Genomic DNA, 11,923 nt, shown 5'->3' with positions numbered 1-11,923 from the left:
AACTAGCAGGCGATCTCATTGTTCATATCAGATGTTAATGATGCAGAGCTTATAGGTCTCAGCTGCTTCATTCAAGAAAGCCTTACCTCTCTAAAGTTGTTTAAAAAACTCACAAAACCCTTTTGAATAACTTTATTAATATTTAAAACCACAAAGGACAGCAGGATATTACAATATTACCTAGCCCCGTTGGGACTAACGTCGGTCCCAATCCAAGCTAAGACAGCACAAAGTTAGCACCGAAGATCTGGAAAAAACCTGCTGACTTTAAATGGCTAAGCTGCTTAAAATTCATAAAAGTTTGAAAACGTGCGTTTTTAGTTAGTTAAGTAAGACAGGTGACCTTACAAAGTTTAAAAGGAAGGTCATTCCACATCTTAGGTGCCCTGGTGCCCTTTAGTCACCAGATTAGTCCTTGGAACTAGGAGCAGAGCCCTTTTTGATGACCTTAGTGAGCATAGGTTGGGGCTAATCCACATAGCCAACAATTCCAAAACAAAGAGCAGTGATGGGGAGTGGAGTTAGGAGTTCAGAAAGGTGATTGCATTTGGGATGAATGACCTTTTGTACACATTCTTGGTTGCTCTTACAACTCTATAGCGCCTCCCATAGGGCAACAAAACAAATTTGTGGGTGTGTTGGATCAGACACAATTTGTTGGGCCTTACGTCTGGTCTGATCGTTATATGTACTAGACAGTTGTCTCTGATCTTTGCCTATAATTTTGCTGGCCATATATACAATTCTGGTCAATTTATTTCTGTTCCTGGCCCCCAATTTCCCATATCATGTTGACATATTAAAAGATAAAACGCTCTCAATAAGGCTTTTGTAAACCAACTGTCCTTACTGACATCATGAGAAGATAGTTTCCTAAGCAGATACAAACATTGCATTGCTTTCTTAAAAATGTATTTGCAGTGAAGCCTAGCCTACAGTCAAAAAAGGTTCCCAAGTACTTAAACTCCTCCACTAACTGTACAAGATGGTCATTAACCAGGACTGGTGGAGAGGAGTGGAGTGGATCAAGGTTACTGCTGATAACCAGCTCCTTTGTCTTTCTTTCATTAATGAACAGAGCACCGTCTTTGCACTATTTAATGAGCTCACCAATATGTTGAAAATATGTAGACTCTCTGTCTGTGTTCCTTTCCTGTAGTAAACTGACAATGAAAACAATGAGATTGCCTGCTAGTGTTTCCTGCTCTTCTAATGAAGATTTTATATATTATATATTATATATTTTATATATCCTGTATGTTGTACTGTACTGTTTTTAACGTTATGGAGCACTGCCTAAGATGATTTTCCCCTTGAGGGACAATAAAGTTTATCTTATCTTATCTTATCTTATCTTACCTTATATGAACATAAAATGTGACACTGTAGGCTTCAGCTGTGTACAGGTTTCAGCTGTATGATTTCACCTAACATGAAGTGGATTTCACCTATCAACACCCCAAGTGGCTTCCTAGTCATGTCGTCAGCTGGGTTAGTGTGTGGTGATACCGCTCTAAAGCTATAAGTTCATCCTGTTTGTTTACAACTTTAGAGCTCCATCATTCATGTTCTAACAGACATCTGGGGGCAAATGCACATCTACCTACCTGTATCAACCCTAGCTCGCAGCTACTCATCCCATTTTACACTTTGGTCCTTCGAGCCGGATAATAAGGCATTTACCCAAGGAAATGGATTACAGGGACGACATACAGGCTAAGAGAGGAGCCGGACCAAAGCACGTAACACACCCACCAGCCTGGTCTGAAGACTACGAGGTTAACTACGCCGGTCATCGCTACCATGACGTGCAACCCCGAGGCACTGTCACATACCACCAGGGATTTCATGAGGAGTGGAGTTCTACACCAGAGGGATGTGCTAGGATGACACACCTTGTCCAACCACATGCATATACAGCCAGTTCCCAGGTCCAGAGGGATGCTGCTCTTCATGAGACGACCCAGCTCGCTCCATGCCTGTCCAGCGAGAGAATGCATGTGGAAAGGCAGCAAGTGCCAAACCCCCCCCCCCCCCCCTCCCCCCCCCGCTCTGCATCACCCCGTTGTATACAGTCCGCGGGGAGCTCAGGGCAATTCAAATGGAGACAGACAGCAGGCCATGCATAAGGATCTGTTGGAGCTCTCTGAGGTTCGCTCTGAAATGAGGGAGCTGGTGAAGGCTGGTTAAGTCTCTGTCCGTCATCCAGTCATTCTACAAGGACTCCTTCCTCAATTCCCAACCCAACACCACCAGTTCAGCATATCCTCACAATACAGAGAACAACAGCAGGATGAGAGGGAACAAGAGGAGGAATGGAGTTATCCCCCAAACCTTCATCAGGCCACTACCAATTTCTCAGCCATGAGGACTGTGATGTGATGCCCTCGGGGTCCCTGCCCCTCTCCCAGTAGCTTGTCCGATGTCTCTCTTACCAGGCATGGACTCATGGCTTCGTCAGTTCCCGTAACCTTCCCCATTCCTGTTTTGACTTGGTAAGCAGAGTAAGCAAGATGCACTCTCTCCATGCTGCAAACTACGGAAGCCGAGAACGGCCGTGCTTGCAATTATTTTTTTAATGGCGTTATCTCGAGATAACAAAGCTCGTTTTCTCGAGATAACGGGTTAAATTATCTCGTTATCTCGAGAAAACAAGACACAATGCAATTTCTGCCTGTGTTAGACCTTGATATAAGTGCAGTCTGATGCGTTGATCAGTAATGGATACTCCTTAATCTGACATTTTCAGTTTAAATCAGTTGCTACAGTTGTCAAGACGCCATCTCTGCATGCTGGCATGGCTCCTGATCTCTGAGAAACATTATAAGTAATAAGAGGAAACGACATTTTGTTTTCTCATGATAACGGGTTGATTATCTCGTTACCTCGAGATAACAAAGCTCGTTTTCTCGAGATAACGAGATAATTAACTTGTAATCTCGAGATAACAGCATTAAAAAAATGATTGCAAGCACGGCTGTTCTCGGCTTCTGTAGCAAACTTCTCAAATTTGATAAGTGTGAAACAGCTTGACAATTGGAGACACCCTGCCTCAGGGCCTGTCACTAATAATCTAAAACTAGCCTTGTTCAGTGTTAGTGCTCTAGCAAACAAATCGTTTTTAATCAATAACCTTATTGTCACTTATAAACTTGATTTTATGTTTTTAACTGAAACCTGGTTAGGTAAGAATGGCGGTGCAACCATCCTTATTGAGTCAGCCCCCCCTAACTTCAGTTTTATGGATGTTGTTAGAGCTGGTAAGAAAGAAGGTGGAGTAGCTGCCTTATTTAAATATGTAGATTTTTTTGTAGATTTTATAACCCTTGAATACCTTTCTGCTATACTGAAATGTTATTACTTAATTATTTACAGGCCATCAAAATACTTTGTTAACTTCTTTGAAGAATTTGCTGAGTTAATGTCCATTATTTCCTCTGATATTGACTGTTTAGTCATGATTGATGACTTTAATATTCATATTGATAATCCAAACGACAAGAATGCTCAAGATCTTTTTTCCATATTGGACACCAGCATGTGAAAGGACCGACCCACAGTCAGTAACATACATTGGACCTGATTATTGCTCAGGGTGTCAATATTTCTAATATTATTGCAATTGACCTTTCCCTATCTGATCACTCCTGTGTGTTTTTTGATTCATCTATTACCCCTGACATCCATATTAGATCAGAAACTGTTAAAAAAAAAAGGCTTATCAATGAGAATACTAGTGCACTGTTCATGGAGGCTATCTCTTTCTCACCAACCATCACCTCAACCTCTGTTAATGATGATTCTAACATTTTATAATAAATGTATAAAACCTGTGAAAATACTTTGTCAAGCATTATGATATCATCGGTTAATGATCAGCTAATTATTACAGAACAATTAAGAACAATAATGATTTCACATGCTCCCTAGGAAATTACATGTACACAACATTAGGTAATGTTTTACAAAGTATTCTTGACTTATGAATCAAACACAAAAGATTTAACTAATGTCATTACTAATTATGTACTAATGTGTTATAAATTATTAAGATATAATTGATAAATCATTGATAATGAATTGATGATTGGCTCCACATCAACTCATCATTAATTCCTCAATAATTAATTGTTTCTTATAAACATTCATTATTTTGAAGTGTTACCAAAAGATTGTGTCCTATAGAGTGATGTAGTGCTGCAAACATCCCACACTCTGGTTTCTCTTTTGATGTAGCTTATTTTTACCAGCCAATGGCAACACTGGACACAATTAATTATTTTCATCTTCCCTGATAGTAACAGTGGACTCCAGTCTTAGACCAGGTAGCACGGGCTATAGGTTCACTTCAGAAATACACTGATGAATAAACTGGAGCGTAATAGTTACTGTGCAAAACACACTATATTACAATTGGAGGTCTAAATTATTGCACATTGCCCTTTCATCACACTTAAGACAATGCTTTAAAGTAGTGGTTCTCAACGTGGGGTCCGGGGACCACCAGGGGTCCTTGAGGGGGTTCCAGGGGGTCCCCAGCAAACTGATGAATTGTTAAACTTCAGCATTATTTCATTTACAAGAAGTTAACACAGTTGGAGAATGTAGAAGAATGACTGTTTTGATCATAGTTTCACTGTTATACAGAACAGATAGTGGTGGAATTCTGGACAAAATCATATCTAACAATAAAAATATGCTCAGATTTGGGTCAGAGAGATAAAATCTTATCAAATGGGGGTCAGTGGCTCTAATGTGGACTACATTAGGGGTCCTTGATATGAAAAAGGTTGAGAATCACTGCTTTAAAGCTACACTAAGCGATTTTTTTCTGACCACTAGAGGGTGATGGAAGCCGCAACACATTTTATAAACACACACAGCAACAATACTGGGCGACGGAAGCCCTTAAGGACAAACCGTGCATAACGGCTAACGGCTAAAATAAACGTACCTACGGAGAAATATCGCCGGTTACCAGTCTCACTTTGCCAGATTTTTCTCCCGCTGATAGTCTGGTAGCACAAGTTAGCAGTGATGGAAGAAGTTCTCTGATCCTTTACTTCAGTAAAAGTACCAATACAGCAATGTAAAAATACTCCATTACAAGTAAAAGTCCTGCATGAAAAATCCTACTTAAGTAAAAGTACATAAGTATTAGCAGCACAAAGTAGTTAAAGTATTAAAGTAAAAGTAGTGGTTTGGTCCCTCTGACTGATATTTTATTATATATGACATCATTAGATTATTAATACTGAAGCATCAGTGTGTAAGCAGCATGTTACTGTTGTAGCTGCTGGAGGTGGAGCTAGTTTGAACTACTTTATATACAGTTAGCTAGTCTAGTCCAGTGGTTCCCAACCTAGGGGTCGGGCCCCTCCAAAGGGTCACCGGATAAATCTGAGGGGTCGTGAGATGATTAATGGGAGAGGAAAGAAGAAAAAAAACAAAGTTCTGATACACAAATCTGTTTTCAGTTTTTGGACTTTTTCTCTAATCTTTGATTTTTGTTGAAATATTGGATCATTTGAACATTTATTGAAATGAAACCATGTGAGGTTTAGAGGGAAAAATCACTATTTTGTGGAGCTGTTAACAACTCATAGACATCTGAAATGTGACCCGACTACACACTGCTTTTTGTAAGACATCAAAAGCCAAAAAGGTTGGAAACCACTGGTTTCATCTTTAACAATGTGTTGTATTTTAAAAGCTTGTTATATTATCCATTGTGTCAAATCTCCATCTGAAAAGGAACTAAAGCTGTCAAATAAATGTAGTGGAGTAGAAAGTACAATATTTCCCTCTGAAATGTAGTGGAGTGGAAGTATAAAGTAGCATCAAATGGAAATACTCAAGTAAAGAACAAGTATCTCAAAATTGTACTTAAGTACCGTACTTGAGTAAATGTACTTAGTTACTTTCCACCACCACTGCACGTTAGCTTCAGGATTGGTTACAGGGTCTGAAATCACTTACTGCAGGTTGGCAAAGCTGCTGCCAAAGTTACTTGAATACAAGATAATAATAATAATTATATGGGAATGATACTTCTAAGATACATACAATCTGTGGCCATTGCCTCCTCTCCTTCTGAGACCCGCCCCTATGATGTTGATTGACACATGGACTGCGCTTCATTTACATACAGCTCACTAATCAAAAATGGCAAATGTAAAACGTCTGACATGGGACAAAGAATCATGACAACAGTAAATGGTAATTCACTTTTGAGTTTAATATTTTGTTAAGATTTCTATATAGACATTTATTTTCGGTGTTACTGCTGAATTTGCCATTTTCACAAGTTTTAGATTTAACTTTTCATTTCATTTTGCAGTTTCATCTTTTCTATCACACGTTTTCATTTCAGTTTTGTTGTTAATAATTTCATGTTCACTTTTATACCTTATTGTTTCATAATTATTCCAAGAAAGGCAGTATGTAACATAGCTTTTGGCACTGAAAGGATTCCTCGGGTGTTACAGAGGCCAATCTGATGAGGCGATCTTTCTCCAGCAGCGGAGGAATCCTTTAATGTGTTTTAATTCTGAGTCTGTTAGTTCTCCCTGTGATGGGAGGTCAGCTGGGTTTGAAACGGGAATAGAATCAGTTTCATGAAGAATTTACTCATGGATTCAATCCCATTCAATCTCATAAGAGAAGTAACTTTAACTTCCTGTGGAGGGCAGCAGCACGCCTAAGCGGCGACTCTGCTGCAAAGAAAAGGAAGACGAAGAAGAAGTGTGTAAAGCAACATGGCGGCCTACTGTTGACGAGAGAACAACAAAGAGAGAAAAGAAGTTTCCTCTCGGTCTTCCTGGTTGATCTGAGTCTAGTAGTTCCTGATAGCAGTCCGGGTTCAAAGCTGTAAAGCTGTAAGCAGCCTAGCCGTTTAAAGTCAGCGGGTTTCTTCCAGATCCTCGGTGCTAACTTTGTGCTGTCTTAGCTCGGATGTGTTATGCTAGGCTACTACTGTGTTAGTCCTACGGTAGATGTGCACGGTTGTGCTCGTCGTAGCGCCGCGGAGAGCGTCCGGTAACTCCGACCAGAAGACTCCAGGTCAGATAGAGGCCTTGGCGACCAGGGAAAAGCCTTTGTCTTCCTCTGATGAAGAAGCAGCTCAGGCTCACGGCCCTCGGACTGCTTCAGGTAGGAGCTCAACAGTATGAACACACCAACGGGACGCACGAGCTTTCTGCAGCTGGCTGCAAAGCTTTAATTTTACGGTTTGTATGTTTACAATGGTTTGTGAACTGATTTATTAATTATTATTTTTTTTTTTTTTAAAGTTGTCTTTCGCTGTCGCTAACTATCATGCTAGCCGGAAAGCTAAACATTAGCTTTCTGGTGGCGTAGTGTCCTACTCTTAACTTTCTGTTTCTTCATCTAAATCGGTTTGCTGGTTGTTATCTATAATAATAAACTCTTAGTTAATGTTAATAACCGACCGCTACTTGTTAAAACGAGGCTGCTGAAGCAGAATGCAGCCTTCAGCTGACATAATGAACCATAGTAAAGAATAACATGAGATTTGAGTACGGAGGTCAAAAAATGTTTTTTTCATTGCCGGTAGAGAACTCGCTAGCTATTTATTTATTGCTGTTTATTGTGAACAGTGTTTGGGAAAGTTACTTTTGAAACTAACTAGTCACCTTGCTTCGTCACTTGTCTCCTAGTTACTTCACTAAGTTAGTCTTAACTAACAGTAACTCATTAGAGCCTTTAAATCTGTCTTCTGATGTCTTCACTCTGACTGCACAGAAATCTAGCCGCCATCTTGCCTTGGCGCCTCTTCTAACAGCCAAACCTTTGTATCGTGACGCACCGCTGTATTGTTGACTGATCACACGTCAGTCAGGCTAATTTATGATCCCATATGTCCGTTATTCCTATTCCCACATTACTGTACGATTTGGGACAACATGTAAACCTATTCACTCGCGCCAGAATAAAAATCATTCTGTATGTTAACGTCTATAAAAGTTATCATTATATGATATGATGAGATTACTATGGTTTGCTGAAAAGTGAGTGAAAAAGTAAAATGAAAAGTGAGTATTCTGCCATACTTTTTACACTGTTTTATTTTTGGATGTGCTACTTTTTTCCTCTAAGTTCAGTGTTTTTGGTTAAGCTCTCCAATCAAGTGTAATTTGGTTGATGTGCACTTCTACCTCAACATTTGGATTATGCTGTGTGGAGTAATTTTATAATAATGATAATAAATAATAAATGTCATATTTTGCAATTTTTTGGAACCTAGAAACAGTCTGTTAACTTAATAAAAGTAGAAAATACAGTTGAAAGAAATATTGGTCGTACCATTGACTTTTAAATATATATTTTTTCCGATGTATGTCTAATATGTGTAAGATTATACACAGGATTAGGTTTCAGTTGTTCAGCAGGAAATTTTCTTGTTTGAAAACTCCTCAAAGCTGATGTGAGTCCTGTTGGAGCTTTTAATAAAAATCTGATAAAAGCTCCAGTGGGACTATATGGTTCTGTAGTACTGGTACTGAACCAGTAGGACCAGTATGGTTCTGTAGTACTGGTACTGAACCAGTAGGACCAGTATGGTTCTGTCACAGAACTTGAATGGATTGAACGGTCCTTCCACTGTTTGCCAGGGTAATTTAGCTAGTGCAACGTAAAATAGAGACTATGCAACTTCAAGGGTTCGCTGGTATGGTGACAACACAAGTCTGGGCATTAAGGCCAAGCTCGAGGTCTTTAGACTGGCATGGATTGATAGCCTGATGGAGTACGTGCTCTTCTCACTACTAGAGCTGCCTCTTTTTCCGACTTGATAAATAAAAATAAAACTCAGTGTTTCCCCTAGAATTCTTTTCAGGCCTGGTGGTACGCACCGAAAAAAACCCTAAACAGACGAGGTGTGTGGGATGGCATATCGGCGCGGTTGGCCTCGGTCAGATGGCGCAGCAGGCGGTCTGCAATTTATATTTGCGTTAAAATTTTTGTTCGCTCGGTATATTCAAGACTTAAAGTGATCACAAGGAGAGGATGACTTAATAAACTGCATTTATTGCATAAAAATAAGATGTGTAACCTATGACCTTTGCAAAACATTAGCACATCATGAACACAGTGTGCATGATTCATTCATTGCTGCACTTTATCTTCCTTGGCTTGGAGAAAAATTTCACCATGGCATCATGATATGGAGATTTTGCCACAGGAGGCCCATTTATTGAAATCTTCATGCAGGCCCCCGAGTGCTCTCCTCAGCCTGTCAAGAGTCAAAACCTCCCACAGTGGACCCATGAAATTATCAAACGTCATGAACCCAGGAAAACCTGTGTAACAATTTAAACCAGCAACCACAGACAAAATGAATATTCTTCAAACAAAATCACCACACACACACACACACACACACACACACACACACACACACACACACACACACACACACAAGGTGTCTGATATTGTCCACCATTTGTATTAGAATATTCTTTAGTTCAAGACAGTTAAAGAAGAGAGTCCAAAGACCAACAAAAAAGTAATTCCACTCCAGAATTTCCTTATGACCAAAAATAAAATAGATGCAAGTTCCTTTAGAATACAAAAATACATCTTCACAAGTAATCCCCAGAATAATTCCACTTCCCAAAATAAACCAGCTTTGATGACCTTAAGTGACGTCACGTCACTTTATTCAGCAGGGAGCTGAGCAGACGGAGCTTTAGCGGCAATGTGGACGGCGTGTTTTTCCCTCGGAACTGGAGGATGTTCGGCTTCGTAGGACGAGCGGCTTCGGTGACCGCAGACTAAACTCGGCGCAAGAGCGCGGACACTGCGGGACGGACTCTGCCTGTGGTGAGTCGCCAGCTTTTGGCTACGACATGGTTACTTGGAAGGGAGCGAGTTGGACCGGAACAGGAGAGGTGAATGCTGGCTATCGATTGGGTGGATAAGTGGGTGTGTAAAAGGGTCCGAAGCCAAAATAAAAGTTTTTATTGAAATCGCAGATCGCCACAGCTCGCTCCGTCGCGTTCAGTTGGGACACGGTGTGACAGCAGTGGCACGACAGAGGTTGACTCCTGTTTCGGAACAGCGCCGCACAGAGGCTCCCAAACGCAAATGATTATTGATTTCCGAATGAATGGATATTTGGCGTTATTTTTGGCATTAAAAAAATTGGCGGGGGGTTCTTGTTGGCCTGACGGCCCACCAGGCCTGTACAATTATAGGGGAAACACTGAAACTAGGACTGCAAGCAATCATGGACGGGGCCGGCCAGATGTAGCGTAAGAGGAAAAAGAGAGTTACAGCAAGCAAAGCACATTTACGCAGCACCACCCAGGACTTGAACTCATGACCTTTGACACCAAGGGCAAGGCATGAATTTGTTGAGCTATCTGTTGGTGGGCTGAAGAGACGAGGCGTCACACTGACTGAGGCAACCAGCAGGGTGCATGATAAGATCTGTCCATCCATATTTAGGCAGATTTCAAACTAGTGTCACATATTCTGTACTTTATCTAGACAACATAGAGAGGTCTGTAATTTATTTGTACAAGGATTGAATGCTCCACAAGCGAATACCTGATGTTTAAAGATGCTCTATTTTCTATTGACTACAATGGTTTCCATAAAGGCAGAATTCAAATCATTTTTGAAAATTTTGTTTTTGATATAGATGTCTGAAATTTTGTGTCATCTACCAAGACAGGAAAATATTTTCTATTTTTTGCATGAGGATTGGACATCGAGTAGTCATCAATTCACCGTGGCTGTGTGCAGTACCATTTACAGTCAGACATTTTGATGAGCCGTGGACTCAATTTTTGATTAAATGAAAAACCCAATAATAGTTTTATTTGGGCAGGTCTAATGATGCTCTGTAGTGATTTTCAAGTATGTGGGACTAGTTACATTTAAGAAGTTTCACAGTTTTTAATAAAAACAAAATGGTGGACTTCATAGTTTAGTATAGGTACCAGTGTATGAATGTTTTGGCCGATAACCTCAGAAAATTACAGAGCTGTAGATTGTATTGTTGATTTTTTATGATTTTTTAAAGTTTTAAACTTTAGACCGCTGCTGTAGCGCCACCATCCTGGACTATTTGCCCCAGACTTTAGTGAGTGTTGTTTAGCATGGGACTGGAGCTATGTGCCAAGTTTGGTGATTTTTCATGCAGGGGAAGGCAGTTTTAGTAAGAAAGATAGAATAATAATAATACATACAAACACAAAAGAAAAAAACCCAACATTTCTATTTGACACTGTAACAAAACTTACCAGCAAACCTTCACATGTGTGCGCAGCAACCTTTTCTGCAAGTGATTCCATGAGGTTCTTTACTGTTAAAGTAAAACAAATCAGGGATGAAATCTCTTCTACATCAATCGACAATGTTTTGCTTCTCAACTTAGAGAGCTCATCTGTGGCATCTTAGGGAATTCTGTCCTGTGCTCTTAGCCAATTTGAGGCAATTTCTTTTGAAAATTTCTCTAAACTGGTACTTTCCTCTAAGCCTACCACCTGTTTACTGGACCCACTTCCGTCTAAATTTACACAGGATCTCCTCCCAATTATAGGCCCACCAATGCTTTACATCATCAACAGCTCACTTCTCTCTGGCACTGTTCCCTCTGCCTTCAAAAGAGCAGTTCGAAAGCCCCTGTTGCCCCTGTTGAAAAAGCATAATCTAGATCCTCAAATCTGCCTTTCTTCTCCAAAATTCTTGAGAGAGTAGTAGCTAACCAACTCACAGACTACCTCTCTAGAAATGATCTCTATGAGATTTATCATTCCGGCTTCTCATAGCACTGAAACTTCCTTTACCAAGGTGGTGAACGACCTGCTACTTGCTGCTGATTCTGGTCTTACTTCAATTCTGGTTCTCCTTGACCTTAGTGCGGCGTTAGACACTGTCGACCATAATGTACTTT

General features: G+C 40.2%; 2 protein-coding genes across 2 annotated transcripts in view; one reads left to right on the top strand and one right to left on the bottom strand.

Annotated features, from left to right (window-relative positions):
• Nucleotides 1-11,923, bottom strand: part of LOC139664272 (zinc finger protein 850-like) — a 67,253-nt gene that overhangs the window by 39,585 nt on the left and 15,745 nt on the right. The gene's annotated exons all lie outside the window — the stretch shown is intronic.
• Nucleotides 1-11,923, top strand: part of LOC139664273 (zinc finger protein 850-like) — a 37,377-nt gene that overhangs the window by 20,334 nt on the left and 5,120 nt on the right. The window contains exon 6 of the mRNA XM_071543046.1: nt 6,869-6,878. Within this exon, the coding sequence (XP_071399147.1) occupies nt 6,869-6,878 (10 nt within the window). The remainder of the gene's footprint in view (nt 1-6,868; nt 6,879-11,923) is intronic.

Source organism: Centroberyx affinis, unplaced genomic scaffold (genome assembly GCF_046629955.1).
Source record: "Centroberyx affinis isolate AG114_WGS23_722 - 3 ecotype Tasmania unplaced genomic scaffold, CSIRO-AGI_Caff_v1 ptg004211l_1, whole genome shotgun sequence".
Lineage (NCBI taxonomy): Eukaryota > Metazoa > Chordata > Actinopteri > Beryciformes > Berycidae > Centroberyx > Centroberyx affinis.
The sequence above is the reverse complement of the archived record's forward strand: the minus strand, read 5'-3'. Positions and strand labels throughout refer to the sequence as shown.